We start from the raw sequence: 24,899 nt of genomic DNA on the forward strand, positions 1-24,899 counted from the left end.
GCATTCATTTTGCTCATTGGAAAATCTTAAGTAGTGCTTTTGGTTTGGCACCAAAAGGAAAAGAAAGGAGAGTTAGAGAGAGGGAGGGAAAAAGCCACAAGTTGTTCTTCTGCCATCTATGAACCACAAACCAGCTTGAGCCCTACCTAATCGAACCGGATATATCCACTGAAGCCCAGGGGCTAGAGTTTAGTAGGCTAGGCTTTCCCTGTAGATGCACATTCATGGACCCTGCTGTTGGGAATTTGAAAACATCATGAAGCCCATACACCAGGACCTACCGTCCTTAATATTATCTTGTCACATCTTCATTACCATCCTTTCAATCTTTCCAGTCTCCTAAATTCTAGTGATATCAATCTGTTAAACAAGACATATATATTCTCAAATAAATACAGAATTTGATTCAATAATGAATATTTGTAAGCACTTCACGTGACCAATATTTTATCAACAAAATAAAGAAGATGTTATAATTAGTCTGAACAACGTGCGATCTAGCGACTGATCGGCGAGCAGTGTGTCCCTTGTGATTCTATAGGCATACATGCCATTAGTGATTAATGGCATGCGAGCGATTATCTATTGTATATAGCTCACATGTTTCTTGTTACTACTCATCATTTAACAGCTAATATTTTAGATGATGAATCGAACAGAGAATGCTAATCAACAGTTTTAAACTTAATCATGACAATAGATTCAGATAGCATGGCACCATTATTCGAATTTGTTCCCTAAGGCATATTCTTCGCTTGGAATATACATACAAGACAATATGCATAACATAACAAGCAGGGGCATCCCAAGATTATGCCCTACCAACACATCACATTAATGGAAAATTTTCTTCCTACAATACATGACAAATATTAGGTTACACCGTCACAGGTACTTCGAAGCCACCATGTGTCATTTAACGACCGGTGATCGGCCCATAATTAGCCTAAGCCACCAATAAAAGTGAGATAATAATGAGGAAGGCAAGAATGCTGCTGTAGAGTACGGATCTATGCGGTGGGTTGCCGGCGAGGATCGATGACCGTGAGACCATTTACTATGGTAGGTGACTATAGAAAAACATGAATGGGGGGCCGGGTTAACTATCTATGATTGCACTTAAATTATGGTAGGTGACACATAAAATCAATGCCCCAATTGCTGTTGGATGGGGAAGAGTTGCTGGTTCATTGGAGTCCTCATGTAATGAGATAGTGTTAGTTCCATTGTTGTAGCTGTTTTTTTTTTCTTTTTCTTTTTGTAATTAATTTCTGACATAATTTATTATATCTTCAGAATTAATTAATTTTCAATATATAAATTGCATTTCCTGTCACACTTAAGTGATAATGAATCAAGGAAAAAGAAAAAGGCAATAACAGAGAGGCTGTAGGGTTGGCAATGGCATTTGTGCGGGAGCTGTACAATTATTGGTTTTTGAAATAGTTGGGGTCCCTAGTTCCTACTCATATAAAAAAGACAGAAGTTATAATGTTTTGGGTGGGTTTTTTTTGAGTTGTTTTGCTTATTAATTGGTCAGAAAATTTAGCTGTCTGTAGACCCTTTTTATTTTATGTAGATTATAACTGGGTCAAGTTGAAATTGGGATCTGGGTCATCCACTATATCCAACTTAATTAGCACTGTACAGTTTACAAGGCTTGCCTGCAGTCAAACTTGGTAGAATTGTATTTTTTTTATGAAGCATCAAATTTGGTGTAATCTCGTGATTATAAAAGAATCTTCAGAGCTTGGTCTTTTATTCGACAAGGAGAAAGAAAAGGAAAAAAAAATAAATTAATTTCATTTATAAAGAAAAAGATAAATTATTCTTTTAATTGGCAAGCATCCCATTTCTAATTGCCTGTATGAAGCATACAATGCTAACATTAATGTAATGCTAATTTATGGAAAGAAATAGAGAAAAAATAGTTTGATTGAGCAAACTTTGAAGGCATATTAGGATTTGACACCTTTGAAAAAAGATCTTTAATTCCCTTTCTTTCTAAAAAGTCACAAGGAGGTCTTGTGATTCGATATTTAAAAAATTTCTTGAACTGACTGGCCTCTGCCCTCTTTTTGCTTCACTCAAGATGAGAGACACCTTTTCCTACTTTGAAAACACCCAAAAAAAGGAAAAATCATTGACCATGTACAAAGCAAGTTGCTTTGGAGCTAGCTAGGGTTGGGATTAGCTGCAAAATAGGCTAATACACCAACAAATGGTGCATTAATGTAGGTAGTCGGCTCTGACTTCCTAAAATCAACTCTATCATCGCCATAAACGTCATCTTCTCCAGGCCCTCCCACTATAGCACCAACTAAGACGTTTGGGTTAGGATTCGTTGAATTAAAATAAATCGAACCCTCCTTGCAAGCGATGAATGCAGGATGATCCTTTACGGATGGTAACGAGGAGCCACGATGATGAATCCTTTGCGGGAAATAGTTGCTATAACCAACCATGTAAGACAATCCCATTGGATTATCACCTAGAATGTAATCGACTTGCTTCTTGGCCTGCATCCGAAGAGAACCCGGGCCAACCATCAGGTTCCCACAGTTGACTGTTTGTGAAGTGCGAGCGAGGTAATTAGCATAAACGAGGAGGAGGAATGAAATGGTCGTCGCATGTTGCAAGTTGCTGCCGCCAGGCTTGTAGATGAGGCCGCCAGGGGTGTACTCAATGTGGGATGATGATGAGTCGGGAGTTAATGTGCACATGAAGCTATCAGCCGAGGCTTTGTATGATTGTAGAGAGTACATATTTCCTTCTAGCACTTCCTGAAAAGAACAGGACGACCAAAGTCAATATCACATAGTTTTTACCAATTAAATGCTTGGGAAGACAGGGTTGTATTCGGGAAATTAAACGAGCTAAGCCTTGACCTTGGAGACAAGAACATTTAGACCAGCGTGCTTGTTGTCCCACCCAAATTCATTAACATTGTCATCCGCACCAAGGGTTTTGCCATTGTTTTCTATGTAATTAAGGTAAGAGTCATCTTGAGACGCCCTCCTTAACCATGCTGCTCCCCAAAGCAATTCATCCTATCCACACACACACAGCCCAATCAAATTAAATGAAACCAAATGTGAACATTCTTAAGCTACTTTTATCTCAGTATTTTACTTACTTGATACCCGCTAAAATCACAGTAAAAAGGGCACACCCCGTCTCTAATATTTGAGTTGTCACTATAAGCACCTCTAAAATTGTCAGCAAATTGGAAACTCTGAACGGCATTTCGTAACAACGTCTCGGCATATCCTGGGTCTACTGATCTGAAAGCCATGGACGAAGCTGCCAGAGCTGCTGCTGTCTCGGCGGCCACATCGGAAGCTGGATTCGGTGCATCCACGGCGTAAACGGTCCTGGCCGTGTCCATATCTTCTGGTCTCTCCCAACAGCTATGGTCTATATTTGGATCCCCAACCTAACCAACAGTAAGTAGCAGTAGGAAGATAATTAAACACCCAGACCATCGGAACTGTACATTGCTTGCAAGCTGGGCGCGTGGGGAGATCAAACGAGGAGTAGAGACATATCCTATCCATGTGGAACACAAAGGACGATAGGGACGGTAACTTGACCCATGCAATTCAACGACTTTAAGAAGAAAAAAATATGGTCCAGATTCCAGCTTTACATGAGTAGTTAGTGTACCAGAAGAGAAAATTGGTCTACCCCAGCATCAAATATTAACCAACAAGTTGAAATTTTTTTACTAATAAATAAGTTTCTTAAGCACAAGAACGCTTTGAGTTATAAACAAAACAGTCGCCCACGTGACCCCACCAACAAGCGTCAAACCTTAATTACACTCGTTTTAACACTATAAAAATAAGCATTCGTTTTTCTATTGACAGTAAAAAAACATGCCCTGTTACTTTCAGTCTTTGATTTAGGAACTGAAAGCTGACTTAAGACAGAAACAAACAAATTGGTTTGTTATTGGATTTGGATTAATGGATTGAATTAGATTACCATTCATTTACCGAACTTTACTCTGGTTTTTCTTTTATTTTACCAGCTCCCATTCCCACCTAAGATTTCAAGAGCAGGTGGCACTGCTAAATGCGCATCCGAAGAAGCAAAAGTAAGATTTCCAGGGCAAAATTGGTTAGAAAACGACAACCATGGACTAGAGCCACCAGCCACGTTTTACCCAGTCACGGATTAGTTCAACTGAAAGCCATCAGCAATGAACCCGAGTTTCCAAATTGCCCCCATTCAATTCAGAAAATCACAAAAAAAAAAAAAAACCGAGTACCATTACTAAAGTTAACAATGGATTTTACCTGAACGAAAATCCGGTTAGGCTGAGAGACAGTTTTCAGCAAATAATCAGTGGCCCAACGGATCGCCACCAAAGCATTTCTCAGCTCATTCGGCGGCATTAAATCTCCGAACTCAATCACGCTCCAGGCCAACATTGTCGTCGTGAAAGCCATAGGGAACCCGAACTTAACATTGTCACCGGCGTCGTAGTATCCGCCGGTTAAGTCCGTGTTATACATCCAACCGTCGCTCAATCCTGAATTAGCCCTCCATCCCATACGTTGGTTTTGTGGCAAGAAACCCGAACGTTGCCCCTCAAAAAACAGAATTGATTTGGACAATGCGTCAGAGTAGTCATGGTAGCTGGAATGAACCAAAGGGAATCCCGGAAAAATAATAAGCGAAATGAAAAGAAAAGGTTGATGAAACAGAGAAGAGAGTTTCATAGCTTCGAGTGGGGATACGGTTCTTTCCGTTGGGTTTCGTTTTTGTATCAGGAAATATGATCACTATTAGTAGGAAGTAGATTTAGGGAGGGTCACGAGCGAGAGAGTGAGTGAGGGAAAGCGTAGAAGAGCCGACACTGATTTGGGTTGTGTCAGTGAACTTCACATGCATCACAAACGCGAGTGCACAATTTGCTTGCAAGCTAAAAAAGGCCAAAGCAAAGGGAGAGAGGAGACCAGGACGCAGGGTCGTTTTGACCTGGGGTCCCTTCGGTTTACAAAACACATAAAGAGTAAGAAGCCGAAACAGGGATTATTAACTTTTATACTCTCAGATTGAAGGCTGTCTGTAACGCTCGAACGCTTTACGGATCAGGAAGTGGAACACTTTAAGGCCGAGTTTGGCGGCTCCGCCACGTTGCAGATTTCATCAACTTTAATTTATGGATTATAAGAAAAGGGCCAGCTTCCTTTCTTGAAGCGATCTTGTACAATTAATTTATAGATTTATATTTGATTATAATATCACTTTAAATATTATCATCTAATTAATAAATAAATTTAAAATTAGGAAATTTTTAAAAAATATTTTTAATTTTAAAAATATTTATTTTGAGAGATTTTTGAATATTTATATTTATACATTTATTGGATGATATTTTGCAGTTAAATGCTAGTATATAAATATTGTATCAAATACAAACCTTTAACTTCCTGTTGAAATTTTAATGATTTTAAATTGAATAGAAAGATAAATACAAATTAATTAAAAAAGAAAAAAATTGAAAATGAAGGAAACAATTAACTTGAGATTGAAATTAACACTAATCACATCATGTAACGATGAGAAATTACTCAAACTAGGGCTGTTTGTTTAGCTAAACAAATGGACAACTTTAATATAAATTGGTTCATACTCAAAATTTAAGTGTTATATAGTATAATTGCTTTGATTTATCTAATAAATATGTTCCAAATATAAGTAGCTAGCCCCTCAAAATCAATTTGTTTATGCTAATTAGCTAACATAAATTTCAATTGTTGGCCCTTTAGGTAGAAAGATGGATTAATATCTTTAAAAACTCTTGAACTATTTAAATAAATTTTTATTCTTTTATTATATTCAATCAAGTTCATACATTTTTATTTTTAGTCAAATAAACTTTATAACTAATGGTTGAATAATTATTATTAATTAAAATATCATATGTTATTTTATAACATATTAATATAATATACTAATATGTTCTAGTGGATAATAACGTGACATATTGATATAATATGATAATATAATCATATATAATTTTATTTTCAATGTTAACGTCAAGTGGATATAAAATGATAAAATATTTTTTAATTAATTATTAATAGAAGATAATGAATTTTTTAAAGTTTATTTAATTTTTTTAAATAATTTAATGAATTATTTTTCATATATTATATCTAAAAAGAATAATTGTCCAAATCAAACCCATGTTTTAAAACTCTAAACTAAATTGCAATTAAAACAACATTTGATTGCAGGCATTTTTATATTGCAATTGGAAATAAAAGCAAACAAACACAGCTTATGGGCTTTTCTGTGTGTGGTGCATACGAGGATTAAGTGAGCGTGGAGCCGAACACCGTTTATAAGAAAATAAAAATTTCGAGCGTGTCTTTGAATTTTGATGGGCAAGTGGGTATCCGAGTATGTATGGAGGGTGTGGACAAAAAGAGGTAGAAATATTCCTATCCCCCGCCCAAAGAAGACCTAAAGAGGCGGTGCTGGTGCTTTGTATGTACCCACCAATTTTTATTGCTTTTCTTTCAACAAAATTTACATTCCTCGTGACTTGTAAGCTAGTGGATTAGATAACTCAGAATTGAGACTAATTAGACACAAATAATATTGATGGGTAGGAATAAATTAGTGCCTTTGTTTTGAATACAGCCGAGACCTTGACAAAAGTAAAAGTGTTGGGCAGCGGAAATTTGTTTAAACTCCGAAAATTTTCCCACCATTTTGTAGATGTCAGTCTGTGCCATTATAATTCATAACATCTTTATTTTTTGTTTTCGTGGGAGTCGTATGACTAGCGATTGACGATTTGGACAGGCGAATTTTGCCTTGGAAGTGATGGAAATCAAAAGGCTTAGACAAGTTAATGTTGGTAGCCAATCCAAGTAATCATTCAAAGGATAAAGAGAGACATGTTTTCTTTTGGAGGGTAAAATGAGGTAAAGGCAAAAAAGATAAATCACATGAAAAATTTGCATCGGTGTTTCGTAACTGCATTGGAGGAGATATCAAAGTTGATGGTTGGGCGGTTTTCCAGATGACTGAGCATTAACAAATAATTTAATGCTACCAGGAAACTTTATTCAGCTTTCCGCCGTACTTGCTTTTGGTGGGGGCGAATGAGCTTTGCCACTGTATGAAGCAAAGAGAATTGGCTTATTCTAACTGTTCTTATCTAGCTGTTCTTTACCCTTCCCTTCAGGTTACATGACTTATTGAGCTGTCTATCTCCCTTTTTCAGGCAATCATAAATTATAAACAAAATTGCATACAAATAATATATTAGTATTTAAATATTTAATTTCTTAATTAACATATAATTTCTTTATTTAAAGAATAACATTCAATCTCTTTTTTTCAAATCCAAAAAATAACAGGTTAGATACAATTTGAACAAATCGAAACCAGTTTCATTGATTTTGTACAATGACAAACAATGTGTCATTTGCCCAACAGATGATTGCAATCAATTTCACATAATTCTCATTGCTAGTGAGGTAAAAATGTTTTTTTTTTTTTTTGTAAGAGTCTCAAACCAAATACAAAAATATTTCGTGACTCTATTCAAATTTGATCATTTAAGCCTTACAATCCATTTTTTTTTTAAAGACAAGCCTTACGATCATTTAAGTGTTTGAACATCTGTATTTATTTATTTGATCCCTCGTGTGGAGGATTTGAGATATTCTAAATTTTAATTTGAATTAATTACTGTTGTAAGATAATTTTATTTTATTTTTTAAAATTTAACAAATTATTGAGTAATAGGTGTCTATAAAAATGTAAGAATTCATTGATTGTAAGAATTAAATTGGAAGACTTTTTGTATTTAAACTTTTTTTTTGGGTTAATTCAATAGTTACGTTATAATATGGAAACGATTTTTATTTGAAAAAAAAATTATTTGAATCAAGTTTAAATAATACATGTATAGATTATTAAGTCAAATATTCGACTATAAATTATTTCGTAATTTAATTATTAAATAAGACAATTCCTACTACTTTTTATTTTCATCAATCATTTCCTTCCAAGCAAATTGGATTTTTTGAATATTCTTATATACAAGACGATGAACATTTTAAATTCTATAAGCAACTTTTTCAAGGTAACAAGCTTTATACGTGTTAATCTTATAAATTTGTGTTATAAAAATATATTGTTTTCTTATGCAAAAAGTACCGAAAGGTTAAATCATTACATAATTTTAAAGTATTAACACATATCTTATTATAATATAATTACAAAAAATAATAATTTAAGTATTAATTAAATAAACATGTAATGATATTCTAATCTTGCTTATAGAAGTTAAACAAATTCATAGCCAATTTATAGATAATAATAAGAAGAAAATCCTAGAAAATGTTTTAAGAGCCAACGAAAAGCCTCCACTCTGATTCAAGTTTGGGCCAGGAGGTTGAACCCAGATATATCTGATGGACTCCTCGGCCCAATCCTACCGGGCTTTCTCCAAGAGAAGCAAACTTTATCGGAAACTGAAGATACAACGGTTCTATCTTTCAACAGCCATTTCTGATTTTACCCTCGCTTCAGAAAGGACGCCTCTTATTAGCGGCTGTTGGTCCTCATCGAAATCCCACTCTCCCCAAGCGCAAAAATTTGGGGGTGGTCCGTACAGTTTTCCTTTAACATTTTTCATTTTCCTTCTCGGCCTTAGCCGTACGAAACGGTTAAACTGCGCCCAGTAACGTCAGGTTCTTACTTTCTTCTTTTGGTATTCCTTTGACTCTACTATTTGATTTCGTTTTGGTTCCTTCTGCTAGGGTTAGGGTATTTCTCGCTTTATCTTTTCAATTTCTTCTATGTTCTTTGGGTTTCGGTTAATTTTGCCCCGAATCTTGTAATTGCTGTTTTCGTGGTTGGTCTGCGATTGAAATCTGAAATTTAAGCTATATCTTCAGTTTGTATCAAATCATTGCTTTTAGAGGTTTGAATTTCTGTTACTACGATAATGGGTTACTATCATCTTTATCTTCATGCAAATTCGAGCAACATGAAATTAAGAGAAAAAGAAATGCTAGTCCCATCGCTTCACTCTTACAGCTGTAGGAGCAGGTTAAAATTTAAAAAGGTTATTGTTTCTATGAATTGTCAATGGTTTTGCATTTGTTGTTACGCTTAGTTGGTTACTCATATTTTTAAAGAGTCTATTGGCTTTTCTTTTTGTAAGGTTTGAAGTGTATTTGATTTATCTTTGTTGGGTTGAATATAATGGCATGTTACTAAGGCACTGACCTATTTAAAATGGTTGGTATTAAGATTGTGTCAATGGTTGTTACTAAGTCACTTCTCGATGTATGGAGAAGTGGGTATTTGTTGCTGGGTTTGGAGTCCTTGTGGGGAAGATAAAGGAGTCTGGGTGGGAAATAATTTCAGAGGATGAGGGTAATTGAGGAGGAGGCAATTCAGCAGAGGTTCTTAAACCTGGAAATGGAAATTTACTAGTTTGTTCCCTGGTTTTCACACGGAATATCTCCCTATGCAAACTAATAAACTGACTTTTTTTTTTCCGCTTTCCAACCACCTAGAGGGCTCCAGTAATCCCCACTTTTCAAATTCTTATTTTTACAATTAAAGTTGAAAGTCTCAGAGAGAAATTAAGAGCATGTTTCTTAGTGTATTTTCTATCTTATGTATTTCTCTTCATTCTCCTTGTTTTCTCTTTTGAGCCACGGCAGGTTTTCCTTATCGACAGAGAAACTCCTCTTCAATCTGCCATTACCTTTTTTCATAGTTAACAAGTTGCCTCCATTTTTCTCTTTTTATCATCTCTTGGAGACTGCCCAATGAACTTTGTCTGTCTAGCGTGGATGGATGGTTGTGAATTGGAGTTTTTGTGTCTGTTTATGACTTTCTGATGTATACTCGGGTGATGACTATTTTCAAGAGATGGTTGAACTTTTCATGAGGAATTTGGTTGAGGTGTGGGGTCATCAAGTGCTTGGTGCTGAGTTGAGTGGTTTGTAATTGATATAAGATGGGTTGCTTGTTGACTGTTATGTGTTTTACTCTTGGGATTTGGTGTTTATGTTTTGGAGGGAATAGTGAGAGGTTTGATATGGCTCATGGATGATGATGGGTGTGTGGTTGTACTGTGGACAGGGAGGAGGCAGCAGCAGTTAGTGTGTTGGTTGAGGTGGTGTTTTTGCTGATCGGTGGTGGTAGGTGTTGATAAACATAAGTTTGAACATGAGTTCAGACAGCCGGAGCCGAAGCAGGAGCAGGAGCCGGAGCCCCATGGATCGTAAGATCCGATCTGATCGCTTTTCTTACCGTAATGCACCCTACAGGAGGGAGTCTCGTCGGGGTTTCAGGTTTTCTAATTTTCAATCATTTAGTTAATTATCTTTCCTCAGCTAGTTAAGTGGCCTGAGGAAAGATGTGTTAATGTATCGTTCTTAAAAAGTTTTCTTTCTTTCTTTTAATTGTAATGTAAATCTTTAAAGAATATTGAATGTGATGAATCCTTAGAGAAAGGTACATGGGTCTGCATGTAATTTTTCAATATGAGCTATTTTTTTCTGGGAATTTACTTGGTCTCACAAATAAAGGAGCCCATTTTTCTCAAGTGTGTTAAGTCATGGCAGGAGAATGGAGACATTTTGGGTCTGCAAAATTTGTCACTCCATTTCAAACTGAAAATGAACCTATAGGCTATAACATGATTATGTTTTATGATTCAATAAGATGATGATTAAGAGCATATGTTGAACTCCCCTGGCTCTATATTAGGGTGTTCTTCATTATATGAATGTGGTGTTTATCATGTAATGTGTATGATCTTTTATGTCAGTAGTTTTTCAGCATGTTTGGCGTGAGGTTAGGTTTTTGTTCACTTGTTTCTTTAAGAGGTTTTACTTTGTTTTTCTGCTTTCTGCTGGGATGGGTATATCTCATAATTTTCCTGGTACTGAGCCCACTTTCCCTTTCCTTTCCTTTTTTGTACATTTATGCATATATTTTGTTGTCTGTCAGAATTTTCTTAAAGAATATTTATCTGCCAATCTTTGGAATATTAACTGTGTTTCTCTTTTATTTCCAGTCAAAACAATCTATGCAAGAACTGCAAACGACCAGGTCACTACGCTAGAGAGTGCCCTAATGTGGCAATTTGTCACAATTGTAATCTCCCTGGGTAAGAACCTTCTTCTTCCCCTGTGGTTAAAACGGAATCTTATAGATCTTTTGAGTTTAGTCAAGTTAGCAGTTCTTTTGTCTGGTTAATCTTTTATATGAAATTTTTATTTTCAAGGTGTCTAAACATGTAATTTTCTGTCAATAGTAGTTCTTTTTAGCTAGTTTTATCCTGCATTGGCATGCTACATATTTCAAATTTGTGTGTTTTTTGTGCTTTGTACTTTGGATTAATTTTCTCCCTCTTCTTTTGTTTCATTTTTTGGAATGAGTGCTTCAAGCATATAAACTAGGTGTAATTGTGGAAGTTCCAATGCTATATGTTAATTCCTTGTCATCTCTCGTCTTGTGAATAATCTTGTAGTGTCTTTTTTAAGTAGCTGCAACGCCCAGCTCTGCTGCTTTTATTTTAGGAGCTTATTCTCTTATTGATGGTTCTTGTAATTGTTGCAGAGCTGTTCTAACCATGCATGAACTATTTGAACAGGCACATTGCTTCAGAATGCACGACCAAGTCTCTATGCTGGAATTGTCGTGAACCTGGCCACACAGCTAGCAATTGTCCAAATGAGGGAATCTGCCACACCTGTGGGAAGGCTGGACATCGGGCCAGAGACTGCACAGCACCCCCAATGCCACCTGGGGATGTGAGGTTATGCAATAATTGCTATAAGCCTGGTCATATTGCAGCTGATTGTACAAATGACAAGGCGTGCAACAACTGTAGAAGGCCAGGTCACTTGGCACGTGATTGTACAAATGATCCCATCTGCAACTTGTGCAATGTAGCTGGACATGTGGCAAGGCAATGCCCGAAAGCCAACATTATTGGAGATCGAGGTGGTGGTGGTCGCAGTGGTGGTTACCGAGACCATCGAGATATTGTGTGTCGAAACTGCCATCAGCTTGGTCATATGAGTCGCGAGTGCATGGGCCCTTTGATGATCTGTCACAACTGTGGTGGAAGAGGACACATGGCATATGAGTGTCCTTCTGGGAGGTATATGGACCGTTATCCTCGGAGGTACTGATGACGCGGCTTAAGTCCTTGGCAATTAGTGTTATGCTTTACTTGTTGATTGAAGGTTTGGAACTAGATAGACTTAATTTTGGATTTTAGTGTAGTAATTGCTGGAGTCGATGTGAAACACTTATTATTTTTCTTAGAACATTATGATTATGGTGCATTGTTTGGAATAAAAGATTTATTACCACCAAACCCTGCTTGTAGATTCCTCAATGGAGTTTCCCTGGATGGATTGCATCCTCTGCCAATGGTGTCAAGTTTTGAAAGCAAAAATGCTTCCCCAGCATGGTTCTCCAGGTCTTTATAAGAGTTCCCAATCTTTCTTAGGCCTTTTGCCTATCCTGCATACAAAATTTGCAGGACGTGTGTAGTCATTGGCCTCTTGGTTCATTGGTTGCCAGGATTTGAATGGGGCTCTTTGCAGGTGGTGGTTTACATTTTGCCACCTTTTCCTTTCCACTGCAATTCCTTAGATGGAACAGCATCTGCTTCCCGAGATTGGCGAGTTGAATAGCTGTTAATGCTTGCTATGGTTGACATAGTAGGACATGAGTGTCTTTGTGATTTTGATCATAGAATGGATATTACTTGCTATGGTATTGAAATTTAATTTGATATGTGCTTGAGTTCCAGATGTTCAATTTTTTTATACTACAGACGATATTCCATTTTGTGATCATGTTCATGGCGTTGACTGAGGAATATTTGGGGGGCAAAGCTCTCTCAACTTAAAAACCGCCATAAAAGTTGTCCCTCTATTGGCAGCGAGTTCCGTGGGCAGTCTCTCCCAAGTCCATTCGAGAGAATAATGCCAGATCTTCAATTTTCAATAGCCTGATGTGATGGTCTTGTTCCCCTGAATATCAGTAGCCTGACACCAGGAGAATCAACAAACAATCAATGAGAAGCAACAGTGCTGGGTTTAGGAGGAGCATCTAACAAAGAGTTTGGATGAAACCATAAAAAAGGGTATGCAGTTTTAAAAGCCCGCCCAACAATCGCGGCCATCGCAAGGCCCAAAATCCAGTCAAGATTTGTTTATCAAAGGACCCGTGATCACTGTATAACCTCTGGCAGGGAGGATCGGCTTTCGAAAATTGAGGAGTCCAATAAAGCCGAGGGCCCGGGGGGTTATATTCGTCATTACGCCATTGCACTTTAGGACATAATCGTCATTCCGGCACTCACCAACAAACAAAATAGCCTAGCTAGTGTTTTTCCTCCTGCGCACGAAGGGGGCATCTCTCTTCCCTCTTACTCTCTATCTCTCGACCCCGATTCTTTCATTTCGCAAATTAAAACTATAAAAAAAAAAAACAAAAAACGACGCCCCTAAAGTTTTACCCCGTACTCAAAACCCTAGGGCTCTCAATTCTCTAGGGTTTCCCTCGATTTTTAATTTTCCTAATCTTTTTCTTCTATGGACACCGAGGAAGAAGAGCCTCTCCACGTCCCCAACGTTGAGTCTTCTCTTCGATTGGAAGATAACCCGGCGACTACAACTAGGGCCTCCGAGTTACAGCGTCAAAGCGCTGGGTCACAATGTGAGCTCGAGTCCGTTGCCGAGTTGGACGAGTCGCGACTACCTGCACCTTCAGCGGTTTCTCCTGTTGCTGAAAAGGAGGAAGAACGTGAGGGCAAGGGAGTTGTTGATGTGGCGGTGGTTCTAGCGCGGGAACCCGAGGCGGCGGTTCGTGATGAAGTGGGCGGTGGGGATTTGATCGCTGGAGAGGAGAAGGACGAGATGTTGGATGCTGGTGATGGAATAAAGGATTCATCTCCGATTGACGGTAATAGGGAAGATGAGGGTGTAGTTGACAGAGAGGAGGGCCACGTGGCACAGGAGGAGAAAGCTGACGTGGCGGAGGATGCGGCGGTGGATGATGTGATGGAGGAAATGGAGAAGGCTGACTTGTCAGACGGAGGTGGAACAGCGGAAGGGATTGAGGTGGCTGTGGCCGAGCGACAAGTTGCTGAGTTGGCTGAGGAGGCGGGAAATGAGCAAAAGGTGGTGGATGATGTGCAAGACCAAATTAGCAGCCCAGAGGATAAAGAGGTGGCTGGCGTGGCGGAGGAAAGAGGGATTGCTGAGGCAGCAGAGGTGGATGGTGTGACAGAGCAAATTGTGGTTATGGAGGAAACATGCGTGGCTGACGTGGTGGAGGAAAGGGGAATTGCTAAGGCGGCAGAGGTGGGTGTTGTGACGGAGCAAATTGGGGTTATGGAGGAAGCGGGCCTGGCTGACATGACGGAGAGAACAGGAATTATGGACGAAAGTGAGGTGGCTGGCGTGGCTGTGGAAAGGGAAATGCTGAAGGAGAAACAGGTGGATAACGAGGTGGAGCAAACTGAGATTCTGGGAGAAACAGTGGTGGTTAACATGGTTGAGAAAAGTGAATCGCTGGAGGAAAAACTGATGGTTGATGTTGCAGAACGATTTGGGATTGGGGAAGAAACGAGGGTTACTGACCTGGTTGAGAAAAGGGAATTGCTGGAGGATAAAGAGGAGGTTAATTTCGCAGACCCAAATGAAATTCTGGAAGATACAGGGGTAGTTGACATGGTTGAGAAAAGCCAAAGTTTGGAAGAACAATTGGTGGGTAATGTGTCTGAGCAAACTGAAAATTTAGAGGATACTAATGCAGTGAGGGAAACAGGTATGGCTGAAGTGGATACAGTGACGGGGGAGGAATCAGAGAAGGCAGAAGGTACGGAGACAGGAAATGTAGTAGAGGATGTTGAGAAAGCAGAAGGGACTGAGATAGATGTGGGAGATGGAGCAGAGGGAGTGGAAGCAGCTGAGGACACTGAGATGCTCGACATGACAGAAGAAGTAGAAATGGAGGCAGCAGAGGAGACAGAGGATGCAGAGGAGGTGGAGGATGCTAGTAAAGCCAGTGGTGGCAAGCGGAAGCGGGGAAAGAATTCAAATTCTAAGGTTCTGGCAAGAGCTCCATCAAGGAAGAAGGTGGAGGAGGATGTCTGTTTCATTTGCTTTGACGGTGGTGACCTTGTGCTTTGTGACCGCAGGTGAGCCTATAAAGGCTGTTTCATGCCAGTGTTACCTGCGGATTCATTGCCCTAATATTTTGCTTTCTGTGTTTGTCCCTCCGTAGGGGTTGCCCTAAGGCTTACCACACTGCTTGTGTTGGTAGAGATGAGGCATTCTTTCGAGCTAAGGGTAAATGGAATTGTGGTAAGTTGCTGTATTTCTGTCTGCACCCTTTAACTTTTAATATCTGAGTTTTATTTTGAGGTCTTGTGAGAAATGTTGCTTGTTATGGTAGTGATGTTTTATCTTGTATTATGGGAGTGCCATGTGCTTTAATGATTAGTTTTTGCAATTAGAGGAAAAAAGATTGATGTTTACTAGTTGGCTGATACTGATTTGGGAACTTGAGCACCTAAATCTTTGAACTGTGCCTCAGTTTCTCTGTTCTTATTTAAATTGCATCATTATTGAATTTTTTACTTCTTTTCTTTGCAAAAGGTTTGATTTACATGACAGTGAAGCTTGCTGGAGTGGGGCTTTTGTGAAGGCACAGGAAGTTCAATCTCCAGTTTTGCCCAGCTCACCGTTTAAGTTTTGTATTCTCCTCAAATTGGTTTAATGGTTGTCAAAACAACATTTGAAGCGTACTATCTTTCTGCTGTAATTAGGGGCCATCTATCATTCCATGTCAAGGCAATTGCTATTGGCAATGCCTGGATTTCTAGTGAAAGTACACGTTATAATTATTATCCTGGAATGTGATCATCTTTTATCCATTAGATGCCCCTGGCTTATGAAAAATTCAACAAGGTCTCAAAGGGTGAGCTGTCAAGTATACTCTCAGTATATTTGTAATACAACTTGTCAAGATCATGGGAGCATTTTGGTTTCCAGCCATGCTGATAGCTTTGTGTAGACGTAAGCACAAAACTATGCAACTGCTGTACTTTGACTTTATAAATGGGCGGGAAATCATAGCACCAGTTGTGGCATCTGCAACATGGTTGAGTTTCATGTATAAGTGGTAGACGTGCACTTGCATGCTCAATGTGCAGTAGGGGCCAATAATGATATATTTGGCATCTTCAAAGTTGTGAATGTCACACTGCTTAGTACTGTTCAAATTTCTCATGGAATGTAATGGGTGCTGAATTGGACTTTGGGTCAATTGTTTTTTTATGTAAAGTTGACTGAGAATAACTTATAGCTATCTTTACAAAGGCAATATAGATCTGCCCTAAATGCACTTTACTTGAACCAACAGGAAATACATGTCTTTTGTTTATGATGGCAATGCATAGAAAGGAATAAGAACTTACAATTTCAGTAACTTGTCTCAATTGATTATGGGGCTGGAGGATACTGTTTTGCAAGCACTGGGCAAATCTTTTGGATTAAGGTCTTACTTTTTCTTAGAAATTTTCATTTCTTCTCTTTTGTAACTTTAAGCAATGCCCTTTTCCTTGAGAAAGCTTAACATTTAAATTCTCATTAGTATGAGAAGGAGCAATAAGGAGTAATGTTTTTTATGTGAAGAAATGAAAGAAAAATAGTAGAAGGGAAACTTTGAGGGGGAATTGCCTTGCAATATTTCTTTAGTAAATTATTTCTTTTTTCTTGAATGAGCAATAGCCAGAACTGTTTTTATTAATTTCAGGAGACATTAGGTAAGGTAAGCCAGGTTTTGAGGTGCAATTTACTAGTGACTAACATGCCATGTGCCTGTGTGTATACGCTTTGAGTTCACCCCAAAATGATGAACATTCTATAGTGAGTGAAAATCGGGGTTTATAAAATGTGTATGTTCAAGATTATTCCATTTTTGCAGCTTGTATTTGTCAAACAGTTGCCTAGATTTTTCCATTTTATGTCTTGAGAAAGTAATAGGCAGGGTGTATAAGTTCTAGAATTCTTGATGATGCAAGTCTGCTTGTTCAAGGTGCAAGGGTGCATATGCAATTAGGGATATCTCAGAATTTGCTTCCATGAATTTCCTCTTGTTTGCCTGTATTTATGTCACTGCTTGGTTGGTTTTACGTTCTGTTACAGTGTTGCAGGCATGATATACAACAAGTCTATTACATTGTGTTTTATATCTCTATCTAATTTGAGTAATGTTCTTTCTGTGAATTAGGTTGGCATCTGTGCAGCAACTGTAAGAAGAATGCCTATTATATGTGTTACACATGTACCTTTTCCTTATGCAAGGGATGCATCAAAGATGCTGTAATCCTATCTGTTAGGGGCAACAAAGGCCTCTGTGAGTCATGCATGAATCTTATCATGTTGATTGAAAGGAATGAGCAGGTAAACAAAGAAATGTTATTATTATAATCTTTTATTTTTATTATTTTATGTATTTATTCTTTACATTTGCTATCTTCCTTTATTTGTACTTTTTGAAATATTGACAGCTTGATTTTTTTGTTGCACATTAAGTATGCATGACTCCTGCTGTTGTCTTATGCATTTGCTGTACATTTCCATAGTTTTAATTGATAGTTGGAAGCGGATGTTTGAAACTATTTCTCCACTTTTCTCGATTGCTCTGCTTTAGCTATTCTGTTCGAAGTTTTAGTTTCTCTTGATACTATTTTGGCTAATAGGCTTATGATTGTGTGGAAAGTTGTAAATATGTAACTTGGCAATTCATAGCCTCATCTTTCTTCTTTCACATAATGTCAAAATTATAAATATCATTTTTGAGATCATTTTTGTCCTCTCTGGGTGGTTGGTGGGGTGTGGGGTGCTGTGCATTAAGTATGTTCAACTTCTTGTGTTGTCTTCTTCATTTGCAGTATACTTCCGTGATTTTAATCGATAGTTGGAAGTTGATATTTGAAACCAGTTATGCACTTTTCTTGATTGTTCTTGCTGTAGCTATTCTGTTTGAAGTTTTAGTTTCTCTGGATAGTTTTTGGGCTAATAGGCTTATGATTGTTTGGTAAGTTGTAAATAAGTAATACGGCAATTTATAAAGTTGCCTTTCTTCCTTCACATAATGTCAAAGTTATAAATATCATTCTCGAGCTCTCTCTTTTCCTCTCTGGGTATTTGGTGGGGGTGTGGGGGTTTGTTGCAATTCTTTGGACATTCTGTTCACTGCAAATATTTTGGTTCTATTGTTTTTGCTGCGAGTGTCTCTTTTCGATATAGTCTGTTTAGTGGTCTATGTTTCTTTATTGCATGCAACTCTGGGCTGTAAATGTTTCATAATTTTTGAGAACAAATAATCATTGCATTTGAATTATTATGCTGTGTCAAGAAATTCTATACTAGCCTCTTGCCCTTCTTATTGGCATTGTTTTCAGTTGTAAACTTCAATTTCTGCTTTGTAAATGAAAGTGGACAAGACTGGACAAAATCATATGTTAAAATCTTTCAGATTGAGGCTAAAAGGGATATCAAGAAGCATGTATTCATGTTTCTGCTAATTCAGTAATTAAATTTAACAGTCATAGCCAAGTATTTTGTAGCTGTATTCACATATGATTGTTGATTCATTTCTTGTTTGGGGTTTTGGGGCTGTAAATTAGAGGATTTATTTTCACAAATACCTCTCCTTTGTTTTTCTCTTTCTTAAATTTATTGGAAATTTTCCCTTTTTTCATTCGCCATTGTTGTTTGTTGTTTATTTTGCAGGCACAAGTAAATTTTGATGACAAAAGTAGCTGGGAATATCTATTCAAGGATTACTGGATTGATTTAAAAAGGAGATTATCAATAAATTCAGATGAACTTGCTCAGGCTAAGAATCCCTGGAAAGGATCTGAAGGTCGTGCTGCTAAACAGGAATCACCTGATGAACATGATTTTAATGATGGTGGGGGGTCTGGCTCTGATGGTTCTTCTGGGAATGCTGAAGTAACTGCTTCCAAGCGAAGAAGGACGAGGAGTCAATCAAAGTCACGTGCAAGGGAGGGTGATTCACCAAGCACAGTGACAGCTAGTGGTGAAGGGGCATCTACAGATGAAAGTGCTGAGTGGGCATCAAAAGAGCTTTTGGAAGTTGTTATGCACATGAGAAATGGTGACAAATCTGTTTTATCTCGAATGGAACTAAGTCAACTTATACTGGATTACATTCAAAAGCATAAACTTCGAGATCGTCGCAATAAGTCTTATGTCATTTGTGACACAAGGCTTAAAAGTCTGTTTGGGAAACCAAGAGTGGGGCATATTGAAATGTTAAATCTTCTTGACCCCCACATCTTTTTCACAAAGGAGGATTCTCAGACAGATGAAATTCAAGGGAGTGTTGTTGATGCTGAAGCTAATCAACTAGAGGCTGATTGGAACTCTGATGCTATGACTAAGACTGGAAAAGATAAGAAACGTAAAACACGTAAAAAGGGTGATGCAAGGGGACTTCAATCTAATTTAGATGATTATGCTGCCATTGATATGCATAATATCAATCTAATATATTTGCGACGTAATTTGGTGGAGGATTTGATCGAAGATACTGAAACATTCCATGACAAGGTTGTTGGTTCTTTTGTGAGAATAAGAATATCTGGTGCTGGTCAAAAGCAAGATTTGTATAGACTAGTGCAAGTTGTTGGTAAATACTTGGATAACTGTCTATCTTTGCATGTTTTTGACTTCAATACACTAGTAACAAAATCTCATAAGATTGTTAAATGCATTAACTATATGCTGTACAGGTACAAACAAAGTTGCTGAAACATATAGAGTTGGCAAAAGAACAACTGATTTTCTACTTGAGATTTTAAATTTAAATAAGACAGAGATCGTATCGATTGATATTATATCAAATCAAGAGTTCACTGAGGTAATTATTAGCTGAACATGGAATTACATGTTATTATTTCCTTTTGTCAATTTCCATCTGCATCTTTGATAAGGGGAGTTCTGTATCTTTTTCTCTGAATAAAGTAAATATGATCTTATCTGAAAATTTTTAGTTTAGATATTGAGACTTTGCTTTTTAGACACTTGTCAAATATATCTGTGTTAAAACTTTTTCATAAGTTATCGCTTAGACACTTAGAGGCTTGTTTAATTTTATTTCTTTTGCTTGTAAAAGAAAATCTATTTCTCTTGTTCATGAAGCAAAATAGAAGGCATCAAAATATCAGCAGTATTTTTAGCGTGTTATATTATCAAATCATGTTGGGCCAGTATCTTGTTTTGTTTATTTATATTGAAATCTTATTTCTTTTAAAAATAATGCTAAGTTGCCTGATCTGTTAGGATGAATGCAAGCGGCTGCGCCAGAGCATAAAGTGTGGACTTATCAACAGGCTGACTGTGGTAATTTTTCAGTTTTAGTTTATCACATTTTTATATACTATTGAATAGTTATCTTTGTTTTTCTTTTAAATTTCATTGGGAGTCATTTTTAGAAGATTAATTGGTTGCTGCAGGGAGATATACAGGAAAAGGCCATGGCAATCCAGGCAGTCAGAGTCAAAGATGTAAATATCTTTCTTTTGAACTAGGGTTATTGTATATGTGTATATATGTAGACACAAATGCACACATACAATATTTTTATCTGTGGAGAATGTTTAATTAGTATGTTCTGCAATCTTGAAATGCATCACGTACACCATTACCTGTTGGCTAGTCTTGATTAAGTATGATATTGTGTACAAAAAAGAAAGGTATCTGAAAAAAAGTAAATTTCTAAAATATGGATCATATGCAAAAATGGTTCACAATCTTTGTTAATCCTGAAATTGATCCTCTTGACTGGTTTAATTGGTATGTTAATATCAGTATTTGTGGCCTTTTGTTTAGAAAAAAAGAATAATTTGAGTTCCTCTGTTATCACAATGCAGTGGTTGGAATCAGAGATAATGCGTCTCAGTCATCTTCGTGATCGAGCCAGTGAAAAAGGACATAGAAAGGAATATCCTTTACTCGTAATTTTATTATCTGTTCTATTATCCAACAGTTGGATGCTTGTCTACATTTTTTTTATGGCTTATGGCATTCTTCTGACATTTGTTGTGGTTTGCTATGAGGCTTGACTGTGATTTCTGGATTGAGGGAAGGGAGGAGTGGTAGCCTTACCCTTGTTCAGAACATCTTTACACAGAAAGGGGGAGATATCCTCCCAAAACCTTAGAGACCTTTATTTTTTTTTCTCCAAATTGGGGAATTTGGTGGAGAAGGTTTCCTCGATAAAGGTACTTTCCTGTTCAGACAAAATTGCTCTTATTTTAACATTTTATTATTACTTATAAAGTATATAATTGTCAAAGAATGCAAAAATTTATCAATTTTTTCTGGTTCCACTTGTCAATCAAACAAGTTTGGTGATGTACCCCTCCCTTTCCTTGCCCTCTGTGATTTTAAGCAATCCAAAGAACCGAAACCTTACGCTCTCTTTCTGTTTCCTCGCCTCCCATTCCCTCATAGTTATGAAGCATAATGTTAAGGATGTTTATGCGGCTACTGAGTGTTTAATGATCCAATAATCATGGTCACATATTCTTACAAGGGACTTCAAGCTTGCTTAAGCTTTTTAAGTGATAGATTCAATATGCTAAGATAATTTTTTGAACAATCTAAGCTATCTATGTGAATAATAAAGGTGCAGTTTGCTGTAATTCAATGCTTATCAATCTCTATCTTTCATGTTCAATTCATGGTAATCTTTGTGCTAGTCTTCCTCTCTATTGTTCTATTAGTTTGGTTAGATTGTGGTGGGATTCATGTTTAGTTACAGTTGTTTTTAAACCAATGCCCCTACAAACTCTGTGGTGTGGGTTGTCAGTTTCTCTTTCATTTGAAATCTAAGCCCATTTGTTTTTGGTTTTGGCCTCAAAAAAGTACTAATACTGCATAAGCCTCATTGTGTGGGCAATCTGAAAAAATTGTTGTTTGCGTTGTTCTAAATAAAAAACTGGAAGGACTTCTTGAATGTAGCTGCTGTAGGATACCTTTCATACGTCTGAGTGATGAATTGAACTTGTAAAAAAAAATAATTTTGAATCTAACTATAATTAGAATTTCATATTGGTTGCTGAATTCGTCTAAAGTTTCTATGTGCATAATATATTTCTTTCTAATGAATTGGCTGTTTGTGTCCAACAATTTCAATGTATTCCTTGACTTGTGTTCACGCTTAGAGAATGTGTAGAGAAGTTGCAGATTTTAAAGACACCTGAGGAGCGACAGCGTAGATTAGAGGAGATTCCAGAGATACATGTAGACCCTAACATGGATCCTAGTTATGAATCTGAAGAGGATGAAGGGGAAGATGATAAGAGACAAGGTCCTCTTTACCTTGTCAAAATTTTCAGTGTCCTCTCTTATGTCTTGTATTTGCCATTCAGTTTGACAATGTTTTAGGTTCATGCAGATAACTATATGAGGCCAAGAGGTAGTGGCTTTAGCAGGAGAGGGAGGGAGCCAATTTCTCCCCGGAAGGGAGGTCTCAGTTCCAGTGATTCTTGGAGTGGAACTAGAAATTATTCTAGCATGAATCGGGAATTAAGCAGGAACTTATCTAATAAAGGACTTATGAGCAAAGGGGATGATTCTGTTGGAGCTGGTGAGATGGTGAATGAAAATTTATGGAACCTAGGACGGGAGAGAGAAACACAACCAAACAGTTGGGACAAGCCAAAAACTGCTTTGAGTTCAGAAATTGGCACTAGGAATACCCACTCTGTTGTAACACAGGAACCTTCTTCAAAGGTTGTGTCAGAAATTTCACCTACACCTCTATCTACAGGAGTAACGGCTGCTGTCCAAATTAATGAAACGGAGAAGATTTGGCGTTACCAGGATCCATCTGGCAAGGTCCAAGGACCATTTTCAATGGTGCAGCTGCGGAAATGGAATGACACTGGATATTTCCCTGCTGAGTTAAAAATTTGGAGAACTACTGAGAAGCAAGATGATTCTATACTTCTGACTGATGCTTTGGTTGGAAAGTTTCAGAAAGACCCTCCAGTAGCAGATAACAGCTTTCCAAAGGCTCAGGTGGCCTTGTATGGGAGTGGTGTTGGAGCAACCCTGAAACAAGGAATGGAAAATCAAGTTGGAGAAAGATCAAGGTTTGATCAGAATCATGTAGCTTGGAGTCCTCAGCGTACTTTGAGTTCATCAGGCCAATCTGCAGTAGAAAGTTGGAAATCTCAAACTGAAGCCCCTTCTTCCACAGGCAGACCTGCCCCATCTTCACTTGAGATGCCAAAGTATTCTCGAGATGCATGGGGCTCTGACACAAATCTACCTTCTCCCACTCCAAACCAAAATCCCAGTGGTGGGGCAAAGGGACAAGTGTTTGAAAGCAAATGGTCACCTACTCCTGTTCAGTCATCAGTTTCTGTTTCGGTAGCCAATTCATTCCGAGGAGCTACCTCAGGGCTGCAACCTCCTACTGTTGTTTTAGAGAGTGGGAGCCCAGCTGCTCCTGTAGTGCATTCTCATATGGCAGTGTCAGGTGAATCACTCAGGACACAGGTCAACGCTCAGGCTTCAATTAATTCAGGTGCTGATATGAAAAATGTAGGTGTATCTCTTCAGAATTTGGTTCAACCTGTGAGTTCTCATAATCCTTCTCTTGAAACTCATGGATGGGGTTCTGGCTCGGTCTTGCGGCAAGAAGTAGTTGCTGCATCCTCTATACCTGCAACCGGAACTCAAGCATGGGGAAATGCTTCAGCTCAGAAGCTAGAGCCAAATCCCTCACTTGCCATGCCTCCTCAACCTGCTAGTTATGGTCACTGGAATGATGCATTACAATCTGGTCAAAATTCTGCTCCTTTAAGCACAGGAAATCCTGCTGGACATTTTCCTACTGGCCAACCAACTATGCTGGCGTCAGATTCTTGGAGGCCTACTGCTCCAGTTCAGTCAAACGTTCAGCTTCCTGCTCCAACCAATCTACCTTGGGGTATGGCTGTTGCAGATAACCAAGGTGCTGTCCTGAGACAGGCACCAGGAAATCAGAGCACTGGTTGGGGGCCAATGCCAGGGAATCAAAACATGGGATGGGGGGCACCTGTACCTGCAAATCCAAATGTTAACTGGGGAGCTTCTAGTCAGGGATCAGCACCTGTTAATCCGAATCCAAGTTGGGCTGCACCTGGCCAAGGACAAATGCCAGGGAATGCAAATTCAGGTTGGACTGCTCCTGGGAATGCAATTCCAGGGTGGGCACCACCTGGCCAAGGCCCTGCGGTTGTTAATACGAGTTCTGGATGGGTTGCACCTGGGCAAGGGGCAACACCAGGAAGTGCAAATCCTGGTTATGTGGCGCCCTCTGGAAATTCAGGCATGTGGGGAAACGAACAGAATCACAACGGAGACAAGTTCTCGAATCAAAGGGATAGGGGTTCTCAGGGTGGTGATTCTGGGTATGGTGGGGTCAAACCTTGGAGTCGACAGTCATTATTTGGCAGTGGAGGTGGTTCTTCGAGGTCTCCCTTTAAAGGGCAGAGAGTGTGCAAATTCCATGAAAGTGGGCACTGCAAGAAAGGGGCATCGTGCGATTACATGCACACTTAAATTTTGGCAATCTAGAGCAGCAAAGAGTAGCTATATTTGTACAGTAAAATTCCATTTAAAAATTTCCTAACGTTATAAGATCTTTGGATGATTTATACATGTAAAAACTTTTGTAGTTTAGCACCTCTTGTTTTCCTTATGACAATGGAATGCCAGTCTAACTCCTTAGTCAATAATTTCCATCCTATTCTGATATCAGTTAGTGTGAAGCGGCTATGTTCG

General features: G+C 38.2%; 3 protein-coding genes across 5 annotated transcripts; 2 read left to right on the plus strand and 1 right to left on the minus strand.

Moving 5' to 3' along the window:
* Window positions 1-1,919: 1,919 nt before the first annotated feature.
* LOC18607692 (endoglucanase 24-like) lies at window positions 1,920-5,107 on the minus strand. The gene is made up of 4 exons (XM_007041969.3): window positions 4,302-5,107; window positions 3,137-3,436; window positions 2,889-3,050; window positions 1,920-2,783 (listed from the first exon to the last, which is right to left on the minus strand). Exons 1-4 carry the CDS (start codon window positions 4,725-4,727, stop codon window positions 2,175-2,177), a joined length of 1,497 nt encoding a protein of 498 aa, XP_007042031.3. The 5' UTR covers window positions 4,728-5,107; the 3' UTR covers window positions 1,920-2,174.
* Window positions 5,108-8,537: 3,430 nt separating this feature from the next.
* On the plus strand, window positions 8,538-12,385 carry LOC18607693 (uncharacterized). 2 transcript variants are annotated; one of them, XM_007041971.3, is made up of 4 exons: window positions 8,538-8,746; window positions 10,135-10,346; window positions 11,075-11,167; window positions 11,654-12,385. In XM_007041971.3, exons 2-4 carry the CDS (start codon window positions 10,222-10,224, stop codon window positions 12,195-12,197), a joined length of 762 nt encoding a protein of 253 aa, XP_007042033.1. In that variant the 5' UTR covers window positions 8,538-8,746; window positions 10,135-10,221; the 3' UTR covers window positions 12,198-12,385. The 2 variants fall into 2 exon arrangements, with proteins under 2 accessions (XP_007042033.1, XP_007042034.1); XM_007041972.3 differs by having other exon boundaries at window positions 8,538-8,726.
* A 1,002-nt stretch (window positions 12,386-13,387) lies between these two features.
* NERD (GW repeat- and PHD finger-containing protein NERD) lies at window positions 13,388-24,853 on the plus strand. 2 transcript variants are annotated; one of them, XM_007041974.3, is made up of 10 exons: window positions 13,388-15,223; window positions 15,310-15,389; window positions 17,320-17,492; window positions 18,828-19,749; window positions 19,853-19,980; window positions 20,403-20,462; window positions 20,576-20,626; window positions 20,993-21,063; window positions 22,283-22,434; window positions 22,522-24,853. In XM_007041974.3, exons 1-10 carry the CDS (start codon window positions 13,614-13,616, stop codon window positions 24,675-24,677), a joined length of 5,403 nt encoding a protein of 1,800 aa, XP_007042036.3. In that variant the 5' UTR covers window positions 13,388-13,613; the 3' UTR covers window positions 24,678-24,853. The 2 variants fall into 2 exon arrangements, with proteins under 2 accessions (XP_007042036.3, XP_088659581.1); XM_088803455.1 differs by lacking the exon at window positions 17,320-17,492 and having other exon boundaries at window positions 14,916-15,223.
* The last annotated feature ends 46 nt before the right edge of the window (window positions 24,854-24,899 follow it).

Source organism: Theobroma cacao, chromosome 2 (assembly GCF_053813885.1).
Source record: "Theobroma cacao isolate CCN51 chromosome 2, ASM5381388v1, whole genome shotgun sequence".
Taxonomy (NCBI): domain Eukaryota; kingdom Viridiplantae; phylum Streptophyta; class Magnoliopsida; order Malvales; family Malvaceae; genus Theobroma; species Theobroma cacao.